The sequence below is a fragment of the Oncorhynchus keta genome, chromosome 21 (genome assembly GCF_023373465.1).
Source record: "Oncorhynchus keta strain PuntledgeMale-10-30-2019 chromosome 21, Oket_V2, whole genome shotgun sequence".
NCBI lineage: Eukaryota > Metazoa > Chordata > Actinopteri > Salmoniformes > Salmonidae > Oncorhynchus > Oncorhynchus keta.
The window spans coordinates 5,178,853-5,194,696 of record NC_068441.1 but is presented as its reverse complement, the minus strand read 5'-3'; the positions used below and the strand labels follow the sequence as shown (position 1 = coordinate 5,194,696).

Here is a 15,844-nt window from a genome sequence, read left to right as displayed (position 1 = left end):
CTCTAAGAACGTCACGTAATGCTGCGACATGTTCCTTTTAGCAGCTGTTGTGAATGTGTGTCTTTTTACGCAAAACAGGGTTTTATACTTGATACAGTTCTGAGAATGTGTAAGTGTTCCATTTATACATCAATGTCAAGCGCATTGGCATCACCTCTGCTTTCTGTAAGGTGTATTGGACAATGAGCCGTGCACTGCCCTAATGGTGCCCTTCAGAAAGTAAAGCATTGGGTATACTATATACACTGCTCAAAAAAATAAAGGGAACACTTATACAACACAATATAACTCCAAGTCAATCACACTTCTGTGAAATCAAACTGTCCACTTAGGAAGCAACACTGATTGACAATAAATTTCACATGCTGTTGTGCAAATGGAATAGACAACAAGTGGAAATTATAGGCAATTAGCAAGACACCCCCAATAAAGGAGTGGTTCTGCAGGTGGTGACCACAGACCACTTCTCAATTCCTATGCTTCCTGGCTGATGTTTTGGTCACTTTTGAATGCTGGCGGTGCTTTCACTCTCGTGGTAGCATGAGACGGAGTCTACAACCCACACAAGTGGCTCAGGTAGTGCAGCTCATCCAGGATGGCACATCAATGCGAGCTGTGGCAAGAAGGTTTGCTGTGTCTGTCAGCGTAGTGTCCAGAGCATGGAGGCGCTACCAGGAGACAGGCCAGTACATCAGGAGACGTGGAGGAGGTCGTAGGAGGGCAACAACCCAGCAGCAGGACCGCTACCTCCGCCTTTGTGCAAGGAGGAGCAGGAGGAGCACTACCAGAGCCCTGCAAAATTACCTCCAGCAGGCCACAAATGTGCATGTGTCTGCTCAAACAGTCAGAAACAGACTCCATGAGGGGGGTATGAGGGCCCATAGGTGGGGGTTATGCTTACAGCCTAACACCGTGCAGGACGTTTGGCATTTACCAGAGAACACCAAGATTGGCAAATTCGCCACTGGCGCCCTGTGCACTTCACAGATGAAAGCAGGTTCACACTGAGCACATGTGACAGAAGTGACAGAGTCTGGAGACGCCGTGGAGAACGCTCTGCTGCCTGCAACATCCTCCAGCAGGACCGGTTTGGCGGTGGGTCAGTCATGGTGTGGGGTGGCATTTCTTTGGGGGGCCGCACAGCCCTCCATGTGCTCGCCAGAGGTAGCCTGACTGCCATTAGGTACCGAGATGAGATCCTCAGACCCCTTGTAAGACCATATGCTGGTGCGGTTGGCCCTGGGTTCCTCCTAATGCAAGACAATGCTAGACCTCATGTGGCTGGAGTGTGTCAGCAGTTCCTGCAAGAGGAAGGCATTGATGCTATGGACTGGCCTGCCCGTTCCCCAGACCTGAATCCAATTGAGCACATCTGGGACATCATGTCTCGCTCCATCCACCAACGCCACCTTGCACCACAGACTGTCCAGGAGTTGGCAGATGCTTTAGTCCAGGTCTGGGAGGAGATCCCTCAGGAGACAATCCGCCACCTCATCAGGAGCATGCCCAGGCGTTGTAGGGAGGTCATACAGGCACGTGGAGGCCACACACACTACTGACCCTCATTTTGACTTGTTTTAGGACATTACATCAAAGTTGGATCAGCCTGTAGTGTGGTTTTCCACTTTAATTTTGAGTGTGTCCCTGAGTTGAAGCACAGGAGATGATTCGCTTCACACTAACCAAATAGTAAGTCATGCTACAGAACTTAGGCCTATAGAGAATGCAGGGAATAGAGTAGAATAGGTCAAATCCCAGAACTATTCTGACAAAAGGGAAAGCTTGATCATAGTCTCACAGGGTATACTGTATGTGGTAAATCTGCTGTTACCATTAGTATAACAACAAAATATACCCCCCCCCCAAAAAAACGAAGAACTATTTCAAATCTAAACATAGCGAGACAGACTAATTGGTTCGAAGTATGTTGGGGGTGTTAAAAAAAATAAAAAAAATCACCCAATAAAAATGGGTCACCGATCAAAGAGTACAATTATGTTCGGAACATACAAATTACATTTCCAGTCGAGGAACCAGAGCGGCACGTCTTTTTTCAGAAAACAGTTTAATTTACAAAGAGTCAGTGACAGTTTTACACCCAGTAACACTTTGAGGTTCGCAGAACCACAGTTTTAACAACAGCGCTAAAAATGACAATTACAGTTGTAAATATGAAGAAGACAGGCAGAGAGGCTCTTCTAGCATAACAGGCTTCGCAGAGGCGGTCCGTCCACGTGTGACCAACTGAACATAATCCCACCTGAATATTGAAAAACCCGCCATATGTGCATAGCGATATTTAACAAATCAAATTCATGTCAAATCAAATTCATGTCTGTCGAATGCATGGATGGGGTGATGTTTCACATCAAATCAACTCCTCGAACCACTCTTATTACTGAGGGCTGAGGATTGCATTTGCATACCATATGTCTTCTAAAATAAGGTAAATAGTCCTTGTCACTTCAGTGATTTCACTGAGGAAATGTGGAGCTCAGCTATGGGAAATGAAGGTAAAGGTTGCACCATACTGCTCTGTGAAATCTCCCCGAAACGCCCCAAATTCTTTCATAAAGAGAGCTAGGACCAACCACATATCTACTGGGTTCAATCTTCCTCTCTTTAAGACCCTTTAAATGAAATGAACACAATGGCTAATAGACTTTGTTGACATCATTAACATGCTCATTAACATGTTCTCCTGTGGTTCTAGGCGCAAAGAGAAAACATATGGCTGACTTCATTAGGTATAGTACTGTATGTACATGTGGAAGGATTCACTGTAAACATTCTCCTCCTCAGTCCTCTGCTATCTTGAAATCTCCAGGCCCTGCTTAGCATTAGATACATATCACATACATATGCAACGGCCGCATCTCTGTTTAGGGTTGATTGGGAAAACGCTTGACAGCCTACGCTGAATGACTGCACCTCTTGTCTGTGCTGCTGGCTTGTCCTTATGTAACTGTAGGCAACCAGATGGCACACAGCTCTCGCTCTCTCTCTGCCATGTGTAATACGCTAGCCAGGAGGATTGGCTGTAGAGTCAAGATGTGCCATCATGTCTACAAGGCAAGAGATAACCCTATCCTGGAGTGGCTTTGTGTGTGTAGGTGGCTGGTGAACGGTGAAGGTGTAACGGAGGTGGTTCGGAGACCAAGGATATGTGACGAGTAACCTTGCCTGACCCCTGAAGACTTGTGTTAGCTCCCCAAGCTAACGCCTAGGCTTTACCTCGGCGGGCTAGAACAGTCTTGTGGAGCACAGGAGATCCAGGTTCAAACCCAGTCGGTCACACAGGCCACATCCTGATCCCTGAGTGAGGTTGATGTGACAATATTAGACCCTTGTGTATTCATCCAGCTGTCTGACTCTGGGCAACGAGGCGAAGAAGCACCTGTGGTCATGTTTAGTGGCAGTTCAGTGGCAACTGTTTCACAATGTCACAGATAAAACATTTACTAGAGCCCATGCAGTACGTGTAACAGCTGTGTTCTATTGCTAGATAGAAGTACGAGATGAGACATGAGGGTGGGGATACACTTGGGTGGGACCTACAGCAGCATTCAAACATAATGAAACAGGGTTGAGGTGTGAACCATGACGATGGAATTCAGAGCATTATCTGAGCATCATGTCTATATCGAAGTACCGTCTATCGTATAAGTCCAGGGCACTTACGGACTCATTCGAACCCGAACAATTTTTTGGGTGAACCCATCTATAAGAGGAAGTCCTGCTTACTCTCTCAGTCACAGGTCTTAGGTCTTAGGATTGTCAGACAAACAGTTGGCCTGATAATCTCTCTGTTGGGAAATAGTGTGGATGTTCATTCCTCAGTCAGTCCATTCTCTGAGTGGAGACAGACAGACACACAAACCTCCCAGAGCTCCCAGCCAAATCCCCAACACCTGCCACCACCCTGGAGCAGCGTCAGCATCAGACCCACACAGCCGTGTTGTAGTCAAACAAGGGCTGCATTTTCTCCACTCTGGCCTCCTGTCTCCACTCTTGTCTCCTGTCTATGTAAATCTCTGAGAACTGGCTCTGGCTCTGGCTGTGTCTCTCCTCAGCCAGCTGGGGACATTGCCGGCCCTTACCCTGCTGCTGCTGTCCTACACCTGCCCAGAACGGGAGGTAGAAGCTTCCCTTGGCCTGCTGCTTGGCCACTTTCTTGGGCCTCTTGAAGAGTTTGGCCTCCTGGCTCTCGGGGACCATCCAGCCTGGCCTCTCCTTCAGGAGCTTGTCCCGGTCGGGCCTCACACTGCGCAGGAACCTCTTGAAGATGTTGGTGGTCAGAGAGAACTTCCTGCAGATCTCCTGGGAGCGGCTGAGACGGAGAGGGTGGGCTGGGGAGTCGGGCCTGTCGGCTGCGTCTGCCCCCACACAAACACCCCCAATCATCTCCTCCTTCTCCAGCTCAGGCAAGTCCAGCCAGTTGCCCACCAGGTCGGCGAAAACGTTGTCCCCTAGGACCAGGGGCTGCCGGTTGCGGCTGCGGCTCATGAGTGAGGAGGTCCAGTCGCTGGAGTCGTCCATGCTGTCCTGGGAGTAGTCGCTGTCCAGCGAGGGGCCTTCCCTGGATAGGCTGTAGAGGATGCCAGGCAGATCCACCACCTGGGCTGGGTGAGCCGGCTGCTGATGCTGCTCTGGAAACACTTGGCTAAGACGTGGGCCACAGTACTCCACCTGTGGGGCAGTGTATCCTGACACTCTGCGGGGGAGAGGGAGAGGCTGGCTCTCACTCTCAGTCTCCAATGTCTCCAGGCTGGAGGAGGAAGGAGAGGTGCCCAGGCTGCTCCGGTGCCCCACCCGGCTCTGCTGCTGCTGCTCCTCCCGACCAGTTGTCCAGTCCAAGGGGGGCCTCTGAGTCTCATCGTGGACAGGGCCGAGAATAGGCTTGAGGCTGGGGATAGGGCAAGGGCCACATGTGTCTGCTGTTGGTGGTGGGGCCGCCCTTTGGATGGGCCTCCCTGAGATGTCTAGTTGCTCCAGCACTGTCTGCACTTGTAGAAGCTTGAGTTCCTGAAGAGCCCCCATCATGGAGTTCATCTGAGCATGGAGGCCATCTCCTGCCTCCTTCATAGACACCTGTAGGGAAAGAGAGGGAGAGGATGAGGGAGAGGGGGGAGACAAAAACAACAGGGAAATGGCCAGTTAGCGTCACCCGCAAAACTCATCCATTCAAGCACTTCTATAACACATCTATAACCCTCTGTCAAACACTGACCAGTGTTTACATTGCCCATCTACAGTTGAACTTAGATCACAGCACCGCTTAGGACAAATTAATGAACTCAAAGACAAACCAAAATGTACAGATGGTACTAACATAATTACCCCTCACCAATAATGATTTGTTTTCCATATCTCCATTGGTGTTGCTACAGTTTCTCTCTCGCTGCACCGTAGCCCTTCTGTGTTTTGAGGCCACTCGTTTTTTTTTCTTTTCGGTCACATGACCCGTTTTGAATGACAGGGCCCCCATATGGCTTTGCGTATGTGAGAGGACCCTGTCGCTCAGCAGCTGTAGGGAGGAGTATCTCTGGCTTCATCTCTCCCACGCTCTCTCTTTCTCTCTCTCTCAAACTACTCTCTCTCTCTCTCTCTCTGTTCCAGCATCCTGTGGGACTGAGCTTATGTCATGTGACCCAGCTATAACTGTTTCACCCGCAGCCAAGCAGTCCCTGAGGCAATAGAGTGTCTTTAAAAATGGAATCCATGCACCCGGACTTACTTTGAACTTGGCTGTTGATACGACAGATGTGTCTTCGGGAATTAAGAATACACAGATGCGAATGCTCCTCCTTACAAAACGCAAAACTGTGTGATGTTACAGAAATAGGACAACACCAATAAAAGCATCTCAATCCACGCTGATATAGTTTGGAGAACGCCATGTTGCAGTTGAACATTTGAATAAGGGATTGGAATTACAGATCCTATTTCAGTAGTCTGACCAACTGTGCTTTGACTGTTTTCACTGTCTCTCTGAATAGAGACAGCCTTCACTCAAGGACAGCTAATACAGCTGGGTAATACAATTGGTCCACCATACCAACAATGTAACATTATTTGTGTGCACTCTATAAGATTGCTCCAACTCACAGTAGACTGCAAACATCCGAACAAGTTGGATAAAATGCTGTTCACTTAAATGAAATATAGAAAACAGCAACTTTATACCTCGCTCTACACGTCCAAGATATTAAATCTATCCATCAGTCTAAGATCCTAATAAATCACCTTACCTTGTTAGAACTTTTACACAAGTCTGTTCCTCTCTCTTGGCTGCTCTGTCAGTCCGTCTCCACTCTCCACTCTCACCTTTCAAACAGCCCTTCCTGCCAACCCCTATATGTAGCCCCTGCCAATCAGGGCCAGTCGCTGTCCTGGCAGCCAATCAGTTGTGTCTGTCTAGACGTTAATCCCTAACCGTGGGGGTGGGTTCACTCAAGCACGCATTAATTGACAAAGACTGGGTGAGAGTCAGCAGCAGTGGAAGTGGTGTTTGGGGTAACAGCAGTGTGAGTTGGTGTTGGGGGGTTGGTGAGTGTTATGGTCGGCCTTGCCATATGTTTAGATGTCTAGAGGGATTCAATTATTGAACAGGAGGGGGGATGGGTATCATAAGTAGCAAGGTCAATGATATTGTACTTGTTGACTGTGGTACACATAAGTGCCAAGTGGGAAGGCATTGGATCAGTAACTTCAGTAACTAACACACGAGCAAACGACAGACAGGAAAGTGTCAGAGAGGCAAACATAATAATCTGCAGTATGTCCTGGCGTATGACGTCACAACATGTTTACAATATGTTAATAACACGTCGTAATACTTAACACGAAGAGCGACCTCGTAAATCATATTTTCAAAAGAAAACCTTGCAGGCCTGAAAAATCATTCAACATTTTGCAGACACTCTTGTTTAGAACTGATAAGACAACATGGTCAATCGTTCCAACAGTGGCAAGAGCCACTGTACTGACCAACCCTAAACTAGCCTTTCATCCCTTCATATTCAAACGAAGAAAATGATGCACGAAGAAGCACTTGAAAAGGTCTCACAGAAGATCTCGTAATCCATACGCAGCTCAGCTGACATTTCCACCGAAAAATGAAACGCAACATCAGCAGAGAGACAAAAGGAGTCTGTGTTCCTGAGTAGCCATTATAGAAGGTGAAGGTAATTGGAACAATGAGGTCATCTCTGTGTTCTCCTGCGGTTCTAGGCGCTAAAACATATGGCTGACTTCATTAGGTGTAATTAGCCCGGAGTCTTTAGAAGCTGGTGAACAGGCTTTATATAATTACTGTTTACCTCAAACCACATCAAGGTTCAACCAGCATTGCCACATGGTGCACACGGTTGGGTTTTTCCCGATTATCTCCATAAAACAACATGTGGAATTGTCAATAACATTACGTCAGAATCATTCGAAAGATTACATCACAAGGGGCTGAAGTTGCCCTTCTACAGCTGTACTGCAACCTCTTGTTAGGAGATGCTACCATTCCTATTCACATGGAATCTATCTGGCTGACTTGTTCATGCATGCTTACTCCTCAACATGCAATCATTCTTCCCTCCCAAATACACTCATCCGCTCCAATTATCCAAAAGCACACGCCGTTTACTCCATTTGGCTCTCTTAAATGATTCACAATGTCCTCAAAGGCTTCAGCCCCACTGTTGACGTCACTGTGCCAACTAAGGCACTCAATTGACCTCACATGACCCCAAAACTTTGCGGCCCAAATAGGTCAGACGAGCTGGAATCAGCTTTCTGCCGGATCAAATCAAGTCATATTTTTTGTCTTTGGACTGACTGTCTCCCCAGGGCAGTGTACTCTCAGTGTACTCTCCCACCCCAAATGTTTACTGTATTGTGTTGCAGAGACGGCTTGAGTCAGTGGTTCATAGAAATGTGCTGATAACAGATCTTAAACTCAGCAAATGGAGAGGGAAATGGTTCCTTTTGGGAGGGGGGCTGCAGGGCATCGAACACTGTCTCTCTGGTACCATTAGCTTATTAAAGCCATATCTCAAATACTGAAGCTAAGTCAGCAGCTTTCTGTGATGTTAGTGTGTTAGCATCACTTCAGCAGTGTGATCCGTCAGGGTCTACCTGTAGACTGTAGACAGTTGGTTAGCGACTGAAAACGTATTAGGAAGTAAAAAGTGCAGGTTAAGGACAATCCAGCCATCCTCAGGCAACAAATGCAGTGATGCAAACGGACCGTAATTGGCAATTAAGTTCTGAATGCTTCAAATGTGGGGAGTAATCACTGGCAGTCCGGAATTAAATGTTGGATGATTACCCATTAAAAGTTAAGTCTCTGAAAAAGGCTATGAGGTGCCACGTCATATCAAGTGTGCAAAGGAGCGCTCAACAACTATCACACAGTTAACATTTGCGCTAGTCTTTGAATATGCATGAATGTGAATTAAGTCCCACACAGCATAAATAAATGAACACTATCTTTGCACTCGGTTAAGATTGGGGTCGCGGCTCTTGAGTGTTCTCTCCTCATTCAGTTGAGGGGGAAACAAAATCTGAGCAAGCGTGGCGCATTTGTTACGGTGAAATCTGTCTCCCTGGCGGCGCAGTGCCACCAGAGACTCTGGTTTCGCGCCCAGGCTCTGTCGTAACCGGCCGCGACCGGGAGGTCCGTGGGGCGATGCACAATTGGCCTAGCGTCGTCCCGGGTTAGGGAGGGTTTGGCCGGTAGGGAAATCCTTGTCTCATCGCGCACCAGCGACTCCTGTGGCGGGCTGGGCGCAGTGCGCGCTAACCAAGGTTGCCAGGTGCACGGTGTTTCCTCCGACACATTGGTGCGGCTGGCTTCCGGGTTGGATGCGCGCTGTGTTAAGAAGCAGTGCGGCTTGGTTGGGTTGTGTATCGGAGGACGCATGACTTTCAACCTTTGTCTCTCCCGAGCCCGTACGGGAGTTGTAGCGATGAGACAAGATAGTAGCTACTAAAACAATTGGATACCACGAAATTGGGGAGAAAAAGGGGTAAAAAAATAAATAAATAAAAATCACAAAAAAATGAAGAAAAAAAATGAAAAAGGAATCTGTCTCCCTACACGTACACAGAACCCTTATTAACACGGTTTAAATTGATTTATTGAACAAATAAACAGCACCCAAGCACATTTCTTTAAGTGGCAGTTCAGCCTAATAAGGGAGTGTCAACTAAACACATGTACTTTATGTCATGAATTTAAAAGAGAGCCATTCAGTGTTGATGGCCAGAGGTAGGAGAAATGAGAAGTCAAGGAAAGGTTATCAAACCCTGGGCTATTAGAGAGGGCATTTATCTCTCACACACACACACACACGCACAAACGCGCACACGTACACACCTCTTATTGAGTATGAATGGTAGGTTGTATTGCACTACTGGGATCTGTATCCAGGGCATACAGACCATGCCTCTGTACTGCCCATATAGCAGAGCCCTGTGGTGGGGTAAGCCAGGGCTCTACGCTGCCCATAGACCAGAGGTGGGTGAGCCAGGCCAAGCCTCCTGGGGCCCTTTAACACTGGGAGGTGGTCTAATGGGCAGTTTCCTGGCCCTCGCAGACTTTGTTTCTGCCGTAAATGATAAAGCTGGAAGGGAGCAGTGGGTTAATTAAGCCTTTAAGAACATCAGCGACATCTTTGAAAGATTGAAGTCTGTAGATGTTGCGTGCTGTGCAAGTGCTCACCAAAATCCCTAACAATAAAAATAGAAAACTTTACTCGATCATTGTACTGCAAACGCTCAAGATAATAGTAATGACCTACTACCATGATAATCGTTATGTAGGTCTTGAGCAACTTGTTTATGTTTTCGGGGTTGAATCATTTATTTTTCACTGTGAACCGCTTCCATCCGGTCTCAACGATCGCATCATGCAAACCACCTGCCAATGTGACCCCGGGCAATTTTAGCCAAGGGGAAGGAAGGAAGGAACCGGCTGGAGAATGGAACCACAAGAGATGCTCCAAACAAACCAACTGAGACCACTGCTCCGTACCACCGCTACCCCTACGCCCTGAAGGTAACAGAGAACAAGGAGAGTCTCCGTGAGCACAGTAGCTTGGTTCACCACCTCAGGACGTAACGGCATTGGCATAGTTGTTCTCTCAGAAGTTCCATGACCTCACAGCTCACACACACCCTCCCTAGAATAGCATTCCAAGCTGACAGATGGTTATGTTTGAAATGTCTCGAGGCGGATAAAATATAAAGAAGAACCATAAAAGTGAAATTAGTGTTAGTATCGGATGTCAAAAGCTTTGATATCCTTTGACGCGCTGAAGTTACATCACCATGCAGATGTTCAGGAGGTACTCGGGGGGGGGGGGGCATTAGTTGCCTTGAAAAGGACTGAATCTTTGCATGACACGTGATGTGTCATCGTCGTTGTGCTTAGCAATGTTGCATTGTTTTACACCCAAGAATTTGTTTTGCCATACAGGACTTTCACATGAAATCAAATCAAACTTAATTTGTCACATGCGCCCAATAGAACAGGTGTAGGTAGACCTTACCGTGAAATGCTTACAAGCCCTTAACCAACAATGCAGTTTTAAAAAAAAGTTACTAAAATATTTACTAAAAATAAACGAAAGTAAAAATTAATAAAAAGTAACACATTAAAATAACAATAATGAGGCTATATACAGGGGGTACCAGTACCGAGTCAATGTGCAGGGGTACAGGTTAGTCGAGGTAATTTGTACATGTAGGTAGGGGTAAAGTGACTATGCATAGATAATAAACAGCGAGTAGCAGCAGAGTAAAAATAATGTGTGTGTGGGGGGTCAATGTAAATAGTCCAGGTGGCCATTTGATTCATTGTTCAGCAGTCTTATGGCTTGGGGGTAGAAGCTGTTGAGGCTCCTTTCGGTCCTAGACTTGCTTGCCGTGCGGTAGCAGACAGAACAGTCTATGACTTAGGTGAAAATCTGACAATTTTTTGGGCATTCCTCTGACACTGCCTAGTATATAGGTCCTGGATGGCAGGAAGCTTGACCCCAGTGATTTACTGGGCCGTACGCACTACCCTCTGTAGCGCCTTATGGTCAGATGCCGAGCAGATGCCATACCAGGCAGTGATGCAACCATTCAGGATGCTCTCGATGGTTCAGTTGTAGAACTTTTTGAGGATCTGTGGACTCATGCCAAATCTTCAATCTCCTGAGAGGGAAAAGGTGTTGTCGTGCCCTCTTCACGACTGTCTTGGTGAGTTTGGACCATGGTAGGTCGTTGGTGATGTAAACTTGAAGCTCTCAACCCGCTCCACTACAGCCCCGTCGATGTTAATGTTTTTGATGTTTTCCTGTAGTCCACGATCAGCTCTTTTGTCTTGCTTACATTTTTGTCTCTGACCTCCTCCCTATAGGCTGTCTCATCATTGTCGGTAATCAGGCCTACCACTGTTGTGTCGTCAGCAAACTTAATGATGGTGCTGGAGTCGTGTTTGGCCACTCAGTTGTGGGAGAACAGGGAGTACAGGAGGGGACTAAGCACACACCCCTGATGAGCCCCAGTGTTGAGGATAAGCATGGCAGACATGTTGTCTACCCTTACCACCTGGGGGCGGCCCGTCAGGAAGTCCAGGATTCAGTTGCAGAGGGAGGTGTTTAGTCCCAGAGTCCTTAGCGTAATGATGAGCTTTGTGGGCACTATGGTGTTGAAAGCTGATGATAAAACAGTCCATAGCATGATATATATAACATTCACAATAAGATGATTAGACTTAGATAATTAGGCTAAGCTACAGTCCTTATTCTATTCCATTAGTTTCTATTCTATTAGTTTCTATTCTATTAGTTTCTATTCTAATCTATTGCTCTTATTCACACCCCCTTGCTTGTTCTCTGTACTGGTATAATGGTAAATGGGGGTTCAGGGGAACCAGCGTAGGCAGACACAGACAGACAGACATGTGGGAACTTTGGCATCGGCAACACCTTAGGGGTACAAGACACTCCAACAGATTGTGCTCTGCATGGTACAGGAGTGGACAGACTCTGGGAGAGTAAAAAAAAAAAAAACTTGCATCTGCTCTCTGTTTCTGCTTCATCACAGGGATGACAGACTCCCTCTTCTTTTGGGTTTGCAAACTGTGATATTGGCAACCATCACTTCACACAACACGCCATACCATGGCTCCCTCCTGTTGTGATCAGAGTGCCAGGCCAGTTGACAGACGTGGAGCTAATTCAGTGCAGACAACCCAGAAGCCACAGAAGTGTCATGTTACAGACCGTGCATGCCTTGCCCTGGGCATGTGGGTTAAAGAACATTCTACCCGTTTGAAGAGCGTTCCAATAGGAGTTGTGCCAGTTAATGCTGCTTTGATAATGCTGTGTGTGCATCTGCCAAAAGATCTGGAACATGAGCAGTGAGAACCCAGAATGTGGATCGTACACTTCAAACTGAGAATACCGTTTTTTCCCCCTGGGTATCTTTAATCACAGAGTCCCCAACAACGGCCCTATGAAAACAGAATAGATTTACAGCAATAGCCGATCTATTTCAGAAGACTGTCTTCAAAACCCATCACAGTGTCAAGGGAATGTATAGCCTAGACATGCCTCTGTGTATGAAAGTTAGGAATATTAATAAAGCAATGTTAAAGCTGCAATGTGTAACATTTTAGCCGACTCCTCCAAATTCACATTGCAATGTGATTTACAGACTGTCATTCTCATTGAGAGCAAGTATAAGAAGCGGTAGACCTGTTCTATGTGCGCTATTTCTATGCTTCCCTTTAGTTAAGTTTCGTTTTTTTAATGTATTTTACTTTTGGTTTTGTACACCAGCTTCAAACAGCTGAAAATACAATATTTTTGATTATTGAAAAATATATTTCACTGCGGTTTAGATGGTACAATGATTCTCTACACTTGCTTTGTCACATAAACTGAAATTAGGCAAACTGTTAGAATCTTTGCAACCAGGTAATGGCTGAGCAATTTCTGCATATTGCACCATTAATATAGGCAGCAGTTGAATTTATGAAGTTTAATTCCAAAACACTATATATCCATTTTCAGAAATGTTGATAAATTAGCTTTTATTGTTTAAAGAAATTATGAAAGATTGGTGTGCTTTTTCGATATCTAATCATGACATGATTCAACATGTATTTGTTTAAAATCTATCACTTGATGGTTTCATTTCAGAGAGACAAAAAAGTATGTTTGCTTGCTAAATGCTATATATCCGCATCATTCTCAGATGAAGAAGTAGTACTGCTTGGTTTTACACAGTCAAATGTAACAAATAACCTAAAGAACTGTACAAATGATATATTTGTGACATCAATGTTTAAAAAATGTTTAGCAAAATAATGAAATACAGTAATATGAGATTTGTATGTAAAACATTTACCTTTGACATTGTAGTCATTTAGCAGATGCTGTTATCCAGAGCGACTTACAATAAGGGCATTCATCTTAAGATAGCGTGAGACAAGCACATATCACAGTCAAATATATAGGATACAAACATTCCATTCCAGCTAAACAATGGATATATAGTATTTTGCACACACAAAAAAATAAAAAATTCATACACACCTAAAATCTATGAATGAAAAATCTGAGAACAGTATTTTTTTTTTTACACACACATGAAAGTACCCATAAGCAATCATGTCTGACTAAAAAAACACTATTGCAGAAAATTGTTGGCCATCGCGTTTTGGAAATAGTCTTCATAGAACACTGAGCATCTCATGGAAAGAAAAGAGAGCAGGAAACTGTTTGACCATTCATTAGACTGTACCATTTCATCCCGTCCATCCCAGACGCATGAACAACGGTCTGCAAGAATCATAGGATGGAATGTTCGAACTGAGCATTTGATTTGCTTGAGTTAACTTATTTACAAACGTCAAATGGAACTATGCCGTATTATACAACCTCAGCTGTATAACAACTAAATATGAATAACTAAATATTATAATTTATATTTTCGTAGCTGTTTACTTATTTTGTGACCCAGTTGCATTGGCATTAAAAATGTCCAAAACACGCTACATCTGAATGCATATACTAAAATTGGATATCAGAACAACAGTTGAAGTAGAAACAGAAAACAAACATTGTATAATCAGAAAACTCAAACATACCAGTTCCTGCTTCAGACGTCTCAAGCAAGTATCCATATTTTTGCGCTCTGGCATGTAAAGCTGTCGTTCCATTTTTGTAAACGTAAGTAGGCTTTTTCAAATAAAATACTTGCTCATTATTTCAAGCATGCCTATCACAAAAGTCACAAAGTCTAAGCTATTCAATTGTCAGCGTCATGATGATGGAACAAGCTAAAAACGCCAAGCTTGTTCTGGAATGCGCGCCCTCGTCTAGTTTTGGATGTGGATTCCAAAAACACAAACTCTCGAATCTGTCGCTCTGTGTTGGGTATATTTACTCCAAATATGATTGATTGTTTAGACCTAAAGATTATTTAGGTTTGCACGATTGCCTGTCGATATCTCTGACTTGTCATCCCCTGCTTTGTAACCTATTCTTCTTCTCATTCACCGGGAGCGCATACGTTGACCACTCAATTTCCTCCAATGAGATTGCGATGTTTATTTTTCTTTGGCACTGTGCTGACGTTATAGCTGTAATGAAAAAAAAAGAGAATATATTTGCAATGGACTTTATGAGTTATGGCCATGTGGTATTCAAATAAGTCAATCTACATTTAATTTGAAATATAAAGTAGTTAGGCTTTGACAGTGTTTTAGACTAGAGAAAATACACATTTGGACGAACTAGCAATTGCACTGGTGTGTCGACACCTGCTCGTTTGAAATGATTGACATTTAATTGTATCAGTGGAGACTGCTGAGGGGAGGATAGCTCATAATAATGGCTGGAATGGAGTCAATGGAATGGTATCATCCACATGGGAAGTACTTCTTTGATACCATTCCGTTTACTCCATTCCAGCCATTATTATGAGCTGTCCTCCCATTAGCAGCCTCCACTGAATTGTATATATTCTCCAAGGACGGGATGTAACACTGGACCAAAAATGTGTACAACTCAAAGCCTCCACTTTCGATACACAGATGATGATTGGTTGAAAGGCGAGTTGGGTTACGCATTGAATTGGTGTTCCTCAGAAAAATAAACAAAAAAAATGCATAATTCACATGAACAGTGCTGGTGTCCTGCCACTCAAGTCATACACACAACATTTCCTAGTCATTGTATGCACTGCAAAAAAGGTAGGAAGGTAGGTAGGTAGGTAGGTAGTGGCCTAGCGGTTAAGAGCATTGGGCCAGTAACCAAAAAGATGTGGATTCGAATCCCCAGGCTGACTAGGTGTAAAATCTGTTGATGTGCCCTTGAGAAAGGCACTTAACCCCAATCGCTCCTGTAAGTTGCTCTGCTATATGACTAGAACCTCAAAGGGTCTGCTAAAAGGAGCCACACATACTGTCGGTTATCTCAGGAGGGCAAAGTATTGTCACCCTCACAGTCAGCAAGGAAGCACCTGAGCGACAGTCCTTTGTTGCGTGACCCGGATACAATTACTCATTGGAGGAATGAAGGGGTTTGATCCTGTAAATATCCTTCTCTTGCAGAATTGAGACACTTGGACCAGACTTCAGAAATGGAACTTGGATTTCGGAGCTCCAGAGCTCCTTGTGTATGACCTGATTCCATCTAAATTAGTACTGTTATCGTCTTGTATCAGCCACATGTTGGGCTTTCCCAGATGGATGAGAGGAGGAAGTAGCTCTGACTTCAATTCCGAAAGCAAGGAAAGGGGGCTGGATGTATAAATAAATCATCTGAAACATCGGTGTACTTTAGGGAGA

At 45.0% G+C, this 15,844-nt stretch overlaps 1 protein-coding gene across 3 annotated transcripts; it reads right to left on the bottom strand.

The window, feature by feature from the left end:
* Positions 1–2,046: 2,046 nt before the first annotated feature.
* LOC118399979 (PAK4-inhibitor INKA2-like) lies at positions 2,047–14,800 on the bottom strand. Of its 3 annotated transcripts, none has more exons than XM_035796269.1 (2): positions 14,141–14,800; positions 2,047–5,091 (listed from the first exon to the last, which is right to left on the bottom strand). In XM_035796269.1, exons 1-2 carry the CDS (start codon positions 14,210–14,212, stop codon positions 3,940–3,942), a joined length of 1,224 nt encoding a protein of 407 aa, XP_035652162.1. In that variant the 5' UTR covers positions 14,213–14,800; the 3' UTR covers positions 2,047–3,939. The 3 variants fall into 3 exon arrangements, with proteins under 3 accessions (XP_035652162.1, XP_035652163.1, XP_035652161.1); XM_035796270.2 differs by lacking the exon at positions 14,141–14,800 and adding an exon at positions 6,252–6,321; XM_035796268.2 differs by lacking the exon at positions 14,141–14,800 and adding an exon at positions 5,348–5,561.
* Positions 14,801–15,844: the final 1,044 nt, after the last annotated feature.

What these genes read in the sequence shown, in the direction of transcription:
- LOC118399979 (XM_035796268.2), bottom strand. Translation starts at nt 5,488, where the DNA reads ATGGGGGCCCTGTCATTCAAAACGGGTCATGTGACCGAAAAGAAAAAA. An exon ending in TGGAAAACAAATCATTATTG is followed by an intron (nt 5,092 to 5,347) that starts GTGAGGGGTAAT and finishes CTTTCCCTACAG; the next exon opens with GTGTCTATGAAGGAGGCAGG.